Source organism: Aotus nancymaae, unplaced genomic scaffold (assembly GCF_030222135.1).
Source record: "Aotus nancymaae isolate 86718 unplaced genomic scaffold, 86718_ANA_hifiasm-v0.15.2.pri h1tg000012l, whole genome shotgun sequence".
Lineage (NCBI taxonomy): Eukaryota > Metazoa > Chordata > Mammalia > Primates > Aotidae > Aotus > Aotus nancymaae.
Window position 1 is genome coordinate 18,519,048 of NW_026988423.1, and position 16,754 is coordinate 18,535,801.

At 44.3% G+C, this 16,754-nt stretch overlaps 1 protein-coding gene and 1 non-coding gene across 6 annotated transcripts in view; both read right to left on the reverse strand.

Moving 5' to 3' along the window:
* The window catches only part of USP28 (ubiquitin specific peptidase 28), a 78,387-nt gene extending 61,714 nt beyond the window's left edge, over positions 1-16,673 (reverse strand). For 4 of the 5 annotated variants that reach the window (XM_064375430.1, XM_064375429.1, XM_064375428.1 and 1 more), the window contains exon 1: positions 16,547-16,673. In XM_064375430.1, the coding sequence (XP_064231500.1) occupies positions 16,547-16,603 (57 nt within the window). In that variant the 5' untranslated portion in view covers positions 16,604-16,673. Of the gene's footprint in view, positions 1-429; positions 500-16,546 lie in introns of those variants that run through there. The other variant, XM_012470488.2, reaches the window with a different exon arrangement.
* Positions 2,636-2,697, reverse strand: LOC135274677 (U7 small nuclear RNA). The gene has a single exon (XR_010342460.1). It is a non-coding gene; the product is annotated as a U7 small nuclear RNA (small nuclear RNA).
* Positions 16,674-16,754: the final 81 nt, after the last annotated feature.

Consider the following 16,754-nt stretch of genomic DNA (forward strand, 5'->3'; position numbering starts at 1 on the left):
TATTAAAAAAACAAGAGTGAACATCATATTCAATGGTGAAAGACTGGAAGCTTTACCCCTAAAATCAGGAACATGACAAAGATGCCTACTTTCCCCACTGCTGTTCAACACTGTACTGGAATTTAAGCCAGAGCAATAAGGCAAGAATAAAAAATAAATTGCATCTAAATTGCAAAGGATAAAAAGTAAAACTGTATTCACAAATGACATGATCCTATATATACAAAATCCCAAAGAATCTGCAAAAAAGTTACCAGAGCTGGTAAACAAATTCAGCAGCTTCAAGGTAAAGATAAATAGGTAAAATTCAGTTGTGTTTCTATACAACAGCAGTAACAATTCAAAAAGGAAATTAAGACAATTACATTTATAATAGTATTGTAAACAATAAAATACTTAGGAATAAATTTAACTAAAGAGGAAAAAAACCTGGGCTGGGCGCGGTGACTCACAACTGTAATCCCAGCACTCTGGGCAGCCGAGGCGGGCAGATCACAAGGTCAGAAGTTCGAGACCAGTCTGGCCAACATGGTGAAACCCCATCTCTGCAAAAAATACAAAAATTAGCCAAGCATGGTGGCAGGTGCCTGTAATCCCAGCTAATGAGGAGGCTGAGACAGGAGAATTGCTTGAACCAGGGAGGGGGAGGTTGCAGTGAGATTGTACCACTGCACTCCAGCCTGGGCGATAGAGCAAGATTCCATTTCAAAAAAAAAACCCTTTACACTGAAAACTATAAAACATTGCTGAGGCTGAGCATCCTGGCTCACACCTGTAATCCCAGTACTTTGGGAGGCTGAGGCGGGGAGATCACTTGAGCTGAATCGTCAGACCAACCTGGGCAATATGGTGAAACACCATCTCTACAAAAAATACAAAAATTAGTCAGGCGTGGTGGTGTGCGCCTGTAGTCCCAGCTTCTCAGAAGGCTGAAGTGGGAAGATGGCTTGAGCCCAGAAGATGGAGGGTACAGTGAGCCAAGATTACGCCACTGCACTCCAGCCTGGTGACAGAGCAAGACCTTGTCTCAAAAAAAAAAAAAAAAACTGTTGGAACTGGCGGCTCACTCCTCTAATTCCAGCTCTTTAGGAAGCTGAGGTGGGTGGATCACCTGCAGTCAGGAGTTTGAGACCAGCCTGGCCAACATGGTAAAACTCCATTTCTACTAAAAATACAAAAAATTAGCCAGGCATGATGGCACACACCTGTAGTCTGAGTTACTCGGGAGGCTGAGGCAGGAAAATCGCTTGAACCCGGCAGATGGAGACTGCAATGAGCTGAGATCGCATGACTGTACTAAAGACTAGGCAACAGAGTGAGACTCCGTCTCAAGAAAAAAAAAAAATTCAAAAAAAATTGGTGAAAGAAGTTAAAGACCTAAATAAATTGAGAACATCCAGGTTCATGAACTATACTAGTCAGAGTTCCCCAGAGAAATAGATGTGAAAGGAGACAAATATAGGAGGTGAGATTTATTATAAGGAATTGGCTCACATGACTGCAGAGACTGAGAAATCTCAAGATCTGCAGTTAGCAAGCTGGAGAACCAGGAGACCAGCAGGTGCAATTTTAGTGTAAGGCTGAGGCCCAAGAACCAGGAGAGCTGAGTGTGTAAGTTCCAGTCTGAGTCTGAAGTCCTGGGAACCAAGAGAGCTAATGGTTGTCTAAGTTCCAGTGCCGGACAGAGGAAGATCAAAATCCCAGCTCAAGCAGTCAGGCAAGCAAAGTTTTTTTGTTTGTTTGTTTTCTGAGACAGGGTCTCACTCTGTTGCCCAGGCTGGAGTGCAGTGGCGTGATCTTGGCTCACTGCAACCTTCACCTCTTGGGTTTAAGCGATTCTCCTGTCTCAACCTCCCAAGTACCTGGGATTACAGGCACCCACCACCACGCCTGGCTAATTTTTGTGTTTTCAGTAGAGACAGGGTTTCACCATGTTAGTCAGGCTGGTCTCCTGACCTCAGGCGATCTGTTCACCTCGGCCTCCCAAAGTGCTAGGATTACAGAGGTGAGCCACTGTGCTGAGCCCCATAAAGTTTCCTCTTACTCAGCTTTTTTGTTCTATTCAAGTCTTCAATTGATTGAATGAGGCCCACTACCCACATCAGGAAATTCAAACTGCTCTACACAGTCTGATTCAATGTTAATCTCATCCAGAATCACCCTCACAGACACATCTAGAACAATGTTTGACCAAATGTCTGCATACCTTATAGACTAATCAACAGACATATTTTAACCATCACAAAGACAGTATTTTTTTTTTAGATGGGGTCTCTCTTTGTTGCCCAGGATGGAGTGCACTGCAACCTCCACCCCCTGAGCTCAAGCAATCCTCCCACCTCAGCCTCCCAAGTATCTGGGAACACAGATGCGTGCCACCATGCTCGACTAAGACTTTTTGTATTTTTGGTAAGGGTAGGGTTTTACCATGTTGCCCAGGCTGGTCTTGAACTCCTGAGCTCAAGTCTTGGCCTCTTTCCAAAGTCTTGGGATTACAGGCCTGAGCCACACCACCGCGTCTGACCACAAAGACTTAATACTATTAAGGTGGCTATACTACTCAAAGCAATCTAAAAGTTCAATGTAATCCCAATCAAAATTCCAATGGCCATGTGTGTATATGTGTGTGGCGGCGGAGGGAGTTCTAGTAAAAATCAGAAAACGTGCTGGACAAATTCTAAAAGAGCTCTAATGCTTAGCCTTTCTTGCAGAAATAGAAAGGCTGATCCTCAAATTCATAAAGAATTCCAAAGGACCGTGAAGAACTAAAACAATATTGAAAAGAAGAATGAAGTTGGAGGATTCACACTTCTTATATCAAAACTTATTATTAATCCAAAGCTATGGATTAGTCATTAAAATGAAGAACTAATACATGCTACAACTTGAACAAATCTGAAAAACATTCCAATAAATGACAGATACCACACATGATAGGTCATATCATAACACTGTAGTGCTGGCATAAGGACAGATATATAGACCAATAGAATAGAATTCTGAGTACAGAAATAAACTCCTATCTATGGTCAACTGATTTTCAACAAGAGTGTGAAGACCATTTGATGGGGGAAAAATCATGTCTTCAACAAATGGTGTTGGTACAACTGGATATCCACAAGCAGAAGAATCTCACATTGGACCCTTGCCTCACACAATACACAAAAATTACTCAAAATGGAGAGACAACTTAAATAAAAGAACTAAAACTATAAAACTCTCAAAAGACAGCAGAGATAATTTTCATGACCTTAGATTTGTCAATGGATTCTTAGATATGACACCAAAGATAGAAGCAACAAAAGAAAAAAATAATAAATTAGACTTCATCGAAATCTCATTTGATGAAGTGGCACCTGTAGTCCCAGCTACCTGGGAGGTTGAAGTAGGCTCATGCACTTTTCTTCATCAAAGGGCATTATCGAGAAAGTGAAAAAACAACCGATATACAAATTGAAGAAATACATACGTACATCAAGAAATACATCAAGAAATATACAGTGCTGGCCAGGCACAGTGGCTCATGCCTATAATCCTAGCACTTTGGGAGGCCAAGGTGGGTGGATCACCTGAGATCAGGAGTTTGAGACCAGACTGACCAACATGGTGAAACCCTGTCTCCACTAAAAATACAAATATTAGTCAGGGGTGGTGGTGCACGCCTGTAATCTCAGCTTCTTGGGAGGCTGAGGCAGGAAAATCACTTGAACCCAGGAGGCAGAGGTTGCAGTGGGCTGATTGAGCCACTGCACTCCAGCTTGGGTGACAGAGCCAGACTCCGTCTCCAAAAAAAAAAGGAAATACACAGTGTATAGACTATCAAGAAAGTAAAAAGACAATGGGGAAAAATACTTTTATATTATTTATCTCGTAAGGGTCTAGCATCTAGATGATATAAAAAACTCTCTTTGAACTCTCTTTGGGTCAACAACCGAAAAACAGACAACCCAATTCAGAAATGGACAAAGAACTTAAAAATACATTTCTCCAAGGAAGATATACAAATAGTCAATAAGTTTATGAAGACACTTAACATTAGCCGTAAGATTAAGGTGGTCAAATCAAAACCACAATGAGATGCCACTTCACATCCATTAGGATGACTACTATCAAACAAAAACAAAAATAACAAGTGTTTGATGAGTAAACAGAAAAACCAGAACCCTTGTGCATTGCTGGTGGGAAAACATAAGTTCCACAGCAACTCTAGAACAGTTTGGCAGTTCCCTAAGAAGTTAAACAGAATTACCATATGAGTCAACAAGTCCTTCTAGGAATTTTGGGAATTCGTCCCAAAAGAACGGAAAACAGGTACTCAAATACAAGTATATGAATATTCATAGCGGAACTATTCATAATAACCAAAAGTTGTAAATACCTAAATGTCCATCAATGGCAAAATGGACATGATCTACACATATAGTGGAATATCAGTCATTAAAATGAAGAATACATGCTACAACTTGAACAAATCTCAAAAACATTCCAAAAAATGACAGATGCCACACAAATTCTATGATCTATTTAGATGAAATCTCTCTAACAGGGAAATTTAGAGACAGAAAGCAGATTGGTATTGCCAGGGGTTGAGGGCGGGAGGAATAGTTATGAAGTTTTCTTTCAGAGTAATGAAAATGTTTTAGAACAAGACAGAATTAGTAATTGCACAATATTGTGAATATACTAAATCTCACTGAATTTGTACACTTGAAAATTTTTTTTTTTTTTTTTTTTTTTTTTTTTTTTTTTTTGAGACGGAGTTTCGCTCATTACCCAGGCTGGAGTGCAATGGCGCGATCTCAGCTCACTGCAACCTCTGCCTCCTGGGTTCAAGCGATTCTCCTGCTTCAGCTTCCCAAGTAGCTAAAATTACAGGCAACTGCCACCTCACCCAGCTAATTTTTGTATTTTTAGTAGAGGCAGGGTTTCACCATGTTGGCCACGCTGGTCTTGAACTCCTGATCTCAGCCTCCCAAACTGCTGGGATTACAGGTGTAAGCCACCACGCCCAGCATTTTTTTTTTTTTTTTTTTGAGACAGTTTCACTCTTGTCGCCCAGGCTGGAGTAGAATGGCGCGATCTTGGCTAATTTTTAGTACATGTGCTGACAAAGCAAGAACAACCTGGCTAATTTTTGTTTTTGTTTTTTTTTAAACAGAGTTTCACTCTTGTTGCCCAGGCTGGAACACAATGGCGCCATCTTCACTCAATGCAACCTCCGCCTCCTGGGTTCAAGCAATTCACCTGCCTAAGCCTCCCGAGTAGCTGGGATTACAGGTCTGTGCCACCACGCCCAGTTAATTTTGTATTTTTAGTAGAGACAGGGTTTCTCCATGTTGGTCAAGCTGGTCTTGAGCTCCCAACCTCAGGTGATCCACCCGCCTCGACCTCCCAAAGTGCTGGGATTACAGGCGTGAGCCACCATGCCCGGCTAGTTTTTGAAGAAATACATACGTACGTAGGTCAAAAAATACATCAAGAAATATACAGCGCTGGCCGGGCACAGTGGCTCATGTAATAGAGACAGGGTTTCACCATGTTGGCCAGGCTGGTCTTGAACTCCTGAACTCAGGTGATCCACCAGCCTTGGCCTCCCAAAGCACTGGGATTACAGGCATGAGCCACCATGCCCAGCCCCACTTTAAAATAATTTTATGTTATATAAATTTTGCCTCAATTGAGAAAGAAAATTATTTGGGAGCAGTGGCACACACCTGTACTTCCAGCTTTGCAGCAGGTTGAGGCAGAAGGATCACTTGCATCCAGGACTTTGAGAGAGCAGTACACCATGATCATGCCTGTGAATAGCCACTGCACTCCAGCCTGAGCAACACAGCAAGACCCCAACTCTACAAAAACACAAATGAATAGAGAAACCTGTATACACATCCCCACACTGGAAGGAAGGAAGAAAAAAGGAAGGGAGGGAGGGGATACCAGAAAGTACTAACTTGGGCAGGAAGACTGAAAACAGAAAATGTTGTTTAGGGCTTGTTAGGTTTAAACTGCCTACCAGCCATCATGTTGCATGCATTTGGTACCTACTGAGACAGATCTTTAGTTTGGTTTTGTGTATCTGATATTTTGATCCCTGTTTTATGTAGAAAGCCTAAATGCTGGAAATAATGCCATGCAGCCCAGACTCCAGCACACATCAGCCTCCTGGCAAATCTCACTATTCCTCAGCATCAGTTTCCAGAATGGTAAATGAAGTACCCCAAAAGCTTTGATAGCCCTGTATGACTATCAAATGAAGAAATGCAAACAGAAATTGTTAGCAAAAGGAAGAAATGCAATAGAAATGTAAAATACTGGGACTTGCCTTGCCTGTCCAACTAAACTCCTCTAGAGTTTACAGTAAAAAAAATACTGATATCCTGGGCCAGGTGCAGTGGCTCATGCCTATAATCCCAGCACTTCGGGAGGTTGAGGCAGATAGATCCCAAGGTCAGGAGTTAGAGACCAGTCTGGCCAATATGGTGAAACCTCCATCTCTACTAAAATATAAAAAATTAGCTGGGTGTGGTGGTGTGTACCTGTAGTCCCAGCTACTCAGGAAGCTGAGGCAGGGGAATCATCTGAAACCGGGAGGTGGAGGTTGCAGTGAGCCAAGATCATGCCATTGCACTTCAGCCTGGCGACACTGCAAGACTCTGTCTCAAGAACAATAAAAAAATACTAATATCCTGTGTTACAGTTTTGGTTTTATCACTTACTAGCTGTGCTCACTGCAAATTCTATTTCCTGGTCATACCAAATTTTATTTCGTAGACTGCCTATGAGGGTTCAATGAAAATATAAATTAAAGTGCTACATAGTCAAGTGGTAAGTCAGAAACTTTGGTTTTAGAAAGGCTTGTACTAAAGTCAGAGAAATGTTATGCTTCAAGTCAGAATGGCTAGAAATCACAGCTCTGCTACTTATAATTTAATCATGGGTAAGCTATATTTCTCATCTGTAAGATAGAAGCACACAGACTTCAGTTTAAAATCTCATACGAATAAAGAAAAAAAAAGAGCCAGGTACTGTTGCTCACACCTGTAATCCCAATACTTTGGGAGGCTCAGGCAGGAGGATCACTGGAGTGCAAAAATTTAAAACCAGCCTGGGCAACATAAAGAGACCCCATCTCTACAAAAAATAAAAATATCAGCTAGGCATGGTGGTACATGCCTGTGGTCCCAGCTACTCAGAAGGCTGAGGTAGGAGAACTGCTTGGGTCCAGGAGGTTGAGGCTGCAGTGAACCATGATTGAGCCACTGCACTACTCCAGCCTAGGTGACACAGTAAAACCTTGTCTCAAAAAAAAAAAATAGAAAGAGAAAGAAAGGTAAGAAAAGAAAAATAGCCGGGCACAGTGGCTCACGCCTGTAATCCCAGCACTTTGGGAGGCCGAGGCGGGTGGATCACGAGGTCAAGAGATCGAGACCATCCTGGTCAACATGGTGAAACCCTGTCTCTACTAAAAATACAAAAAATTAGCTGGGCATGGTGGTACGTGCCTGTAATCCCAGCTACTCAGGAGGCTGAGGCAGGAGAATTGCCTGAACCCAGGAGGCGGAGGTTGCGGTGAGGCGAGATCGCGCCATTGCACTCCAGCCTGGGTAACGAGCGAAACTCTGTCTCAAAAAAAAAATAAAATAAAATAAAATAAAATACATCTCATATGAGGCCCTTATAAGGCATTACTAACATCTAAGGTTGGGCATGGTGGCTCATGTCTGTAGTCCCAGCACTTTTGGAGCCTGAGGCAGGAGGACTTGGTTCCAAAGTTCATCCAGCCTGGGCAACACAGAGAGACCCCATTGCTAAAAAAATTTTAAAAGTAACCAGAGGCTGAGTGCGGTAGCTCATGCCTATAATCCCAGCACTTTGGAGGCCAAGGCAGGTGGATTACCTAAGGTCAGGAGTTCGAGACTAGCCTGGCCAACATGGTGAAACCCCATCTCTATTAAAAATACAAAAATTGATTGGGCATGGTGGCATGTGCCTGTAATCCCAGCTACTTGGGAGGAGAAGGCAGAATCACTTGAACCTGGAAGGTGAAAGTTATAGTGAGCAGACATAGCACCACTGCATTCCACCCTGGGTGACAAAGCGAGCTCAGTCTCAAAAATAAAATAAATAAAAGTAGCCAGGCATAGTGGTGCATACCTGTGGTCCCAGCTACTCAAGAATCTGAGGATTGCCTGGGTCTGGCCAGTCAAGGCTGCAGTGAACCTTGCTGGCGTCACCACACTCTAGCCTGGGTGACAGAGTGAAACTCTATCTCAAAAACCAAACAACAACAAGAAGTCTCAGTTTCCTTATCAGTAATAAGATAATAGTTCACACCCTGCTGGGTTTTTGTCAATAAAAATGTACAGAAAAGTGCTTAGGGTGGTACCTAGCATATAGCAGACACTAGTAATACAAGTGTATATTCCCATGCCTAGTATAACAACCATGGGAAAAATAAGTATGCAACAAATGTTTATAGCCAAGGAGGTTTATATTCAAGCAGAACTGTTCAAAAAGCACTGGGAAACACAGAGTAGAAGTCATTTGCAACTCAGGATTAGAAATGCAGACTTGGGGCCAGGTGCGGTGGCTCATGCCATGTAATCCTAGAACTTTGGGAGGCCAAGGCGGGTGGATCACCTGAGGTCAGCAGTTCAAGACCAGCCTGGTCAACCTGGTAAAACTCTGTATTTTTGCATTTTTAGTAGACTAAAAATAAAAAAATTAGCCAGGCGTGGTGGTGCGCGCCTATAATCCCAGCTACTCAGAAGGCAGGAGAATCACTTGAAACCTGGGGACAGGCGAGGGAAACACGGAGGCTGCAGTGAGCCAAGATCACACCACCACACTCCAGTCTGGGTAAGAGAGCAAGACACCTTCTCAAAAAAAAAAGTAGACTTGGGAGTTGGAGGGAGGCAGGGAAAAAAAAAAAGAAAAAAAAAGTAGACTTGGAAACAGTCAAGAAAAGAATAATAAAAGCTGTGAGACCTAATGGTTGGTCCCTGAAAAAAAATAAAGGTAGACAAACAAGAAAATGCATGATCCAGAAATCCGAGGGAGTACAGGTCAGAAAGTAAGTCAGCTATACCAGTGCAGGGATCTAACAGGACACTGAACTGAAAGAAGAGGCTGGAGTTCTGCCATAGACTGTGTGATCAGTAAATCAACTCCCTAAACTCATTACTACATTTGCAAGATGAAGATACCAATGCATCTTTTCCAGGGCTAATATTCATAAAAAGTTGTAAAATGACATAGCCCATTCAGAACTAAGGGCCTACTATGGTACTCCTGTCTGTGATGAGACTATGGCAAGGGATTTAAAAATATATACTGGAAGTTTTTAGGAAAAAGCAGAAAAGTTAACGAATGAATAACAACAGACTCAAACCCCAAAATAAGTATCAGCAAAAAAGTGGTACTGAGAGGCTGGGTGTGGTAGTTCATACCTGTAATTCCAGCACTTTGGGAGGCTGAGGTGGGTAGATCAACAGGTCAGGAGCTCTAGACCAACCTGACCAAGATGGCGAAACCCCATCTCTACTAAAAATACAAAAATTAGCCAGGCGTGGTGGCAGATGCCTGTAATCCCAGCTACTCAGGAGGCTGAGGCAGGAGAATCGCTTCAACCCGGGTGGCAGAGGTTGCAGTGAGCTGAGATCTTGCCACTGCACTCCAGCCTGGGTGACAGTGTGAGACTCTGCCTCAAAAAAAAAAAAAAAAAAAAAGTGGTAATGAGGGATCATAAAAGCCTAAAATAATAAAAGCATGAGAAGTAGGTATAGTGGCTTATGTCTATAATTCCAACACTTTGGGAGGCCAAGCCAGGAGGATCACTTGAGCCGAGGAATTCAAGACCAGCCTGGGCAACATAGTGAGATCTCATCTTTACAAAAAAATTTTAAAAACGTCTAAGCATGGTGGTGCATGCCTGTGGTCCCGGCTACTCAGGAGGCTGAGGATGGAGGATCACTTGAGCCTAGGAGGTTGAGGCCACAGTGAGCTATAATCACATCACTGCACTCCAGCCTTGGTGACAGAGGGAGACCCTGCCTTGACAAGGTAGGCTGCTGAACAGATTCTGATTACATAAAACCACTCACTGCCCTTCAATCTAACCTGCTGCTAGCTAGTTAGTCCCTTTGCAGGCCTCCGAGCCATCAGTCATTTGCTAGAACCCAGACTGGTCTACACAGCCAATCTCATTATTGGGCTTTTGTAGAAGCTGTTTTTGCCACCTTAAGTTCTGTAGCAGAATCTGGGAACCAACCTCCCTCAATCTCCTGTCAGCTAAGAGTTAGTCTCTTGCTCAGGTCTACATTTTCCAAGTTTTCTATATTGAGTTTGAATACATTGTCTTTGGGAAATGTTTTAGAAATAAAACAGGTGGGGTTAGAAACTTTGTTCCAAAAGCAAACAAAATAAGAGGAAGGTAGAGATAACAGCTGGATGGGGCGGCAGAGGATTTTCTTTTTATTTGGTTTCAAGATAGAGGTCAAGTGCACGGCAAAATGGAAAATGCAAATCCTATCCATATGCTCTTCAAAATTTAATATGCAAATGAATCACCCAAGAATCCTGTCAAAAGGCAGAATCTGATTCAATAGGTCTAGTCTAGAGTAGGGGCACAGGCAGTGGTATGCTCATTGGTAGTGCATGCTAGTTTCCTTGGTATTAATATTCCCACCTTGGCACAGTTATCAACATGAGGTCATTGAACACAGAGCTGGAAAGAGATGTACAAAATCAGCTGGAGAGGTAGAACAAGCACGCTCAACCTTCTGCATTTCTAAACCCTAGGGGATATGAATGTCGCTGGTCTGTGGACCATAATGTGAGTAGCAAAGGAGAAGACAGTGAAGGTGTCTGGGGGTTAGACTAGGACAAAGGAGAAATAATATAATATAAAAAGAATGAAAGACATCATCTGGATCAGAGTTTGTCAAGCTCAGCACTACTTTATACAATTTACACATAACTCTGTTTTGGGGGGCTTACTCCTGTACTCTGCAGGATGTTCCTGGCTTCTATACACTATATGGCAGTAGCATCCTCCCTCTGGAGTCACAATCAAAAAGTCTCCAGACATTGCCAAATCCTTCCTGGATTAAAAAATCTCTCCCTAGCAAAAACCATTAATCTAGTTTTATCTCTAAGAAATGAAAATGGGGAAAGGAAGGGAAACTTTTCCACCAAAATAAGAGAAAAGAGATGAGTTGGAGTAGGGAGAGGAGGACAAAACATGAGACAGGGTAGAAAGAAGAAAACAAAAAAAAGAAAAAAAAACATGAGACAGGGAGCTCTTTTTAGACACCAGCGAGCTCAGTCAAGCAGAAAAGAAGATTATCTATTTAGAAAGACTGTAGGGAGGACTGGAAGTTTAAAACGTTAGGAGAGTTCTAGAAAAGGCATTATAACAGTAATGGAAAGGCTGTGATCCAGGGCAATGGGCCTATCAACTATGAAATAGGACCAGGGATACCGTGGGCTCTTGTATCTGCCTAGATACAATTCTGACTGTACCATTTCCTCACTGGGTGACCTTGGACAAATTATTTAACAAGTATAAGCCTTCTCACAGAAACTTCATGGAGTTGTACAAGTACTCAGAGAACGTTAAGTTAAGTTCTGAGAACAGAGTGTGGCACACACTGCATACTCAATTAGCAGTAGCTATTACTATTATCCGCATTATTTTCCTTGATAAGTACTTGCTTCATTTTACTATTGGTTTAATTTATTTGATGAAACAGAACACAAGGAGAGATCTTGCCTAGTAAGATGCTATTTGCCAGTAAGTCTTAAAAATACTGTTTGTATTTGGGGGCAGGGAGGCATGAGAGTTGTGGAACTGATCACTGACTTACTGATGTTTTAAAAAATCACAGTTAATGAGACAAAGTAAAAGGAAATGAAAGCTCAATAAATTGAAAGAAAGCAAAATGGGCATTAAAATTTCACAGAAACTGGCAGGTTTTTATAGGGCTTGAGCTGACATAAAGAATGTGTGATGTGAACCCTCAGTATAGCTGCCAAGAATGACAGGTTTATAAGAATCAAATTGAATTCAAGTTGTTTATCCTGTAATAATAGTAAACTTTGTTGCTATCAAAGTCTATCAAAGTCAAGAACTGATTAAAATACAGGAACCTGTCAGTACATAATATCTTTAGATACTCAAATACCAGTTTGCAGTCTGGGAGATTTAGCAATATCATTAAGTGTCTACTCTCAGAGTCGAGTCCACACTGAGAGCATATTTCAAGAGTACTACATATTTCTCTCACTAAAATTCTTGGGAGGCCAAAAAGAGTTTTGTCTGTCCTGTATACAACTGACCAATAAGGGAAGGGAAACAGTCTAGGCTTTAAATAGCTTCTGACTGTCAGGGGAGGATAGCTCTTCTCAACTAAAACAATGAAATATCCTTTAAGAGAAAGACAGAATGCCTCAGAGAGTTCAAAATAAAAGAATCCATTCTAATATGAAACTCACCAAGACGAGGAAGAAGTTATTAAAATCTTTCCTGTAAGGTCCTTTAACCTATCCTGATAACTTTTAAGCACTTTATTAGCAAAAATAAAAAGGGCAAACATTATCAAGCATTCCAAGCTTATCAGCTTTCCGTATAGGGCAAATCATTGGGAAGAACAGAAAATGTCATCACTCTGCAGGTGGCCAGGAATCAGAGTACTCCAGCCAGCCACAGCCAATGGAGTTCCAAGCCTTCCCAAAATAGCTATGACTTACATACAAATGCTCATCAAGCAGCTCACACACAAACTCTCAAATGGAGAATGCTGAAATAGGGTCACTACTCAAACTGCAGCAGAGGTAAATGAAGATGCCACTGATTAATAGGCACATGGTCTTAACTGACTGAGCCATGACAAATTTAAATATGACTTCTCTCCCTTAAAATAGTCTCTTCTCTAAATCACTATGATAGTTTCCAAACTAAACTTTTCCCATGTTTTTAAGTCACTGTCCTAAAAACAAATAGAACTGATCTCTGAAGCAGAGAAAAATCCTGACACATTTCAATTGGCACTTGTGAACATCTAACAGTAATATTTCCATTAGAAATCACTGCATGAAAAACCATGCACATACTTTCGTTTTGGAGCCCAGAACCTCCAACTATCTTTTCTACATGCATTTTAAAAAGTGGGTCCAGACGGGCGCGGAGACTCACGCTTGTAATCTCATCACTTTGGGAAGCCAAGGCGGGCGGATTACCTGAGGTCAGGAGTTTGAGGCCACCCTGACCAACATGGAGAAACCCCGTTTCTACTAAAAATACAAAATCAGCCCGCCGTCGTGGCGCATACCGTAACCCCAGCTACTCCAGAGGCTGAGGCAGGAGAATCACTTGAACCCGGGAGCGAAGGCTGCGATAAACCAAGATTGCGCCATTGCACTCCAGCCTGGACAAGAGCAAAACTCCATCTCAAAAAAATAAAATAACGCCCGGCATGGCGGCTCACGCCTGTAATCCGAGCACTTTGGGAAGCCCAGGCGGGAGGATAATGAGGTCAGGAGATCGAGCCCTTCAGGCCAACATGGTGAAAGCCCGTTTCTACTGAAAACACAAAAATCAGCGCTGGGCGCCTGTGCCTGCAGTCCCAGCTACTCGGCTGAGGTGGGAGGATCGCTGGAGCCCAGGATTTCTGGGTTACAGTGTGCTATGCTGATCGAGTGTCCGCACTAAGTTCGACGTCAATATGGTGACCTTCCGGCTGGAGCCCAGGATTTCTGGGCTACAGTGTGCTATGCCGATCGAGTGTCCACACTAAGTTCGGCATCAATATGGTGACCTTCCGGGAGGAGAGACCACCAGGTTGCCTAAGGAGGGGTGAACCCGCCCAGGTCGGAAACGGAGCAGGTCAAAACTCCCGTGCTGATCAGTAGTGGGATCGCGCCTGTGAACAGCCACTGCACTCCAGCCTGAGCAACAAAATGGGATGCAGTCTCTTAAAAAAAATAAATAGACGAAAAAAAATTAGCTGGGCACTGTGGCACACATGTGTAGTCCCGGCTACTCCAGAGGCTGAGGCAGGAGAATCGCTTGAACCCAGGCGGCGGAGGTTGCAGTGAGCCGAGATCACGCCACTGCACTCCAGCCTGGGCAACAGAGGGAAACTCTGTCTTTAAAAAAAAAAAAAAAAAGCAAGAAAAGAAAAGAAAAAAGAACAAAAAACAGTCAGGCGCGGTGGCACGTGCCTGGAATCCCAGCTACTCAGGAGGCTGAGGTGAGAGGATCGCTTGAGCCCCAGAATTCTCGGCTGCAGCTGACTATGCTGATCGGGTGTCTGCACTAAGTTAGGAATCAATATGGTAACCTTCCAGGAGCGGGGGACCACCAGGTTGCCTAAGGAAGGGTGAACCTGCCCAGGTCGGAAACAGAGCAGGTCAAAACTCCCGTGCTGATCAGCAGTGGGATAGCGCCTGTAAAAAGCCACTGCACTCCAGCCTCAGCAACAAAGCGAGATGAGTCTCTTTAAAAAAAAAAAAAAAAAAGCCAGGCGCGGTGGCTCACGCCTGTAATCCCAGCACTTTGGGAGGCCGAGGCAGGTGGATCATGAGGTCAAGAGATCGAGACCATCCTGGTCAACATGGTGAAACCCCGTCTCTACTAAAAATACAAAAAATTAGCTGGGCATGGCGGCGCGTGCCTGTAATCCCAGCTACTCAGCAGGCTGAGGTGAGAGGATCGCTTGAGCCCAGGAGTTCTGGGCTACAGAACACTATGACGATCGGGTGTCCGCACTAAATTAGGCATCCATATGGTGACCCTTCGGGAGCGGGGACCACCAGCTTGCCTAAGGAGGGGTGAACATGACCAGGTTGGAAACGGAGGAGGTCAAAACTCCCGCGCTGATCAGTAGTGGGATCGCACCTGTGAATAGCCACTGCACTCCAGCCTGGGCAACAAAGCAAGATGTCCTCTCTTAAAAAAATAAAATTAAATTAAAAGAAAAAAAAAATTAGCTGGGCGCAGTGGCGCACACCTGTAGTCCTGGCTACTCCGGAAGCTGAGGCGGAAGAATCGCTTGAACCCAGGCGACAGAGGTTGCAGTAAGCCGAGATCGCGCCACTGCACTCCGGTCTGGGACAACAGAGGGAAACTTTGTCTCAAAAAAAAAAAAAAAAGAAAGAAAGAAAAGAAAAGAAAAACAAAAACAAAAACAAAACAAAAAAACTGCCAGGCATGGTGGTGCATGCCTCTAGTCCCAGCTACTCCGGAGGCTGAGGTGGGAGGATCGCTTGAGCCCCAGAATTCTGGGCTGTAGTTCGCTATGCTGATCGGGTGTCCGCATTAAGTTCGGCATCGATATGGTGACCTTCCAGGAGCGGGGGACCACCAGGTTACCTAAGGAGGGTGAATTAGCCGAGGTCGGAAACGGAGCAGGTCAAAACTCCGGTGCTGATCAGTAGTGGGATCGCGCCTGTGAACAGCCACTGCACTCCAGTCTGGGCAACATAGCGAGACCCCATCTCTTAAAAATAAAAATAAAAAATTTAAACAAACAAACAAAAAGTGCGTTCGTACTAAATACCACTGACTTTCCAGGCAAAAGAGTAAAAAGGTATAAAAGGATTCTCACCTGAAGGTATCTATCTGCCAGCTTTGTAAGACAAATATAAAGTTTCTCATTTCCGAACTTGTATTTGAATAACTGACACAGAATTCCCATTCTGTCTTGAAAAAGTGCAGTACTTGAGGGGTGAGGAGGTGGTGGAAAGTTATAACATTCCTAAGTAACACTAGAAGACATGCTCAAATTGCCCTCTTCCCAAGTTTCTTCATACAGACAGACATTAGCTTTTCTCCCAAACCAGGGCTCTTTCACTCTCACCATCTTAGCTCAAGTCCTTGTATTGATTTCAATCTTCTTAGACTTTGGGAACAAGAGAGCCTTATCAGTAGACTTTCTATTCATCACGCTGCTCCTCCTCCCCCTTAAAAATCTAGAGTGATGAATGCAATAATTGGGGAGGCTGCGCTGTTTTGTTTTGTTTGTTTTTAAAGCCGGTGGGGAGGGAGGGAAGTGGTGGTAACTGGGACCCCTGGTCTTACAGAAGACCCTGTTAATTCCGAACTTTAAGTGAGGTAACTTCGGTCTGCTTTAACCTTTTAAAAACGCCGCCATAAAAATCATTTAAAAGTCAAAACAAAACAAAACCAACCACCGCTGCCGCTTTCGGAAGTTTCTCACCCGAGTCCGGGCCCAGGAGCGCTCACCTTACTGATCCCTGCGGCGGCGAACCCCACGTCCAGCCCTTTATATCCCTGCTTTCCCAAAATCTGGAAATCCCCCTCCAACTTCAGCTCGCCCACGGAGGCGAAGATGCAGTCCTCAGTCTCCGCGGCCCGAGCCCCACAGAGCCCTCGGCCTTCTCACCCACGCTCGCGGGCGCACCCCTCCGTCCCGCCCGGCCGGACGCCCTCCGCAGCCCGCAGTCCGCAGCCCCACAGGCCCCGCACGCTCCCTTCAGGGCCCGGAGCCCGCCCCCAACTCCCGCTCCCCGCCGCGGAGCCCACCGAGCCGTGGCCGTCGGCCACGCCGGCCGCGTCGTCCTGCTGCAGCTCCGCAGTCATGGCCGAGGCGCCCCGCCGCGGGTCACCCGTCTCCCGCCGCCGACGCCGCCGGCCCAGCCTCGCAGAACTAAGCCCCGCCCACCCCTTCCACCCCGCTCCGTCCCGCCCCCGCCCGCAGCGCGCGCCGGAGGCCAGGCCCACACGCTCCGCC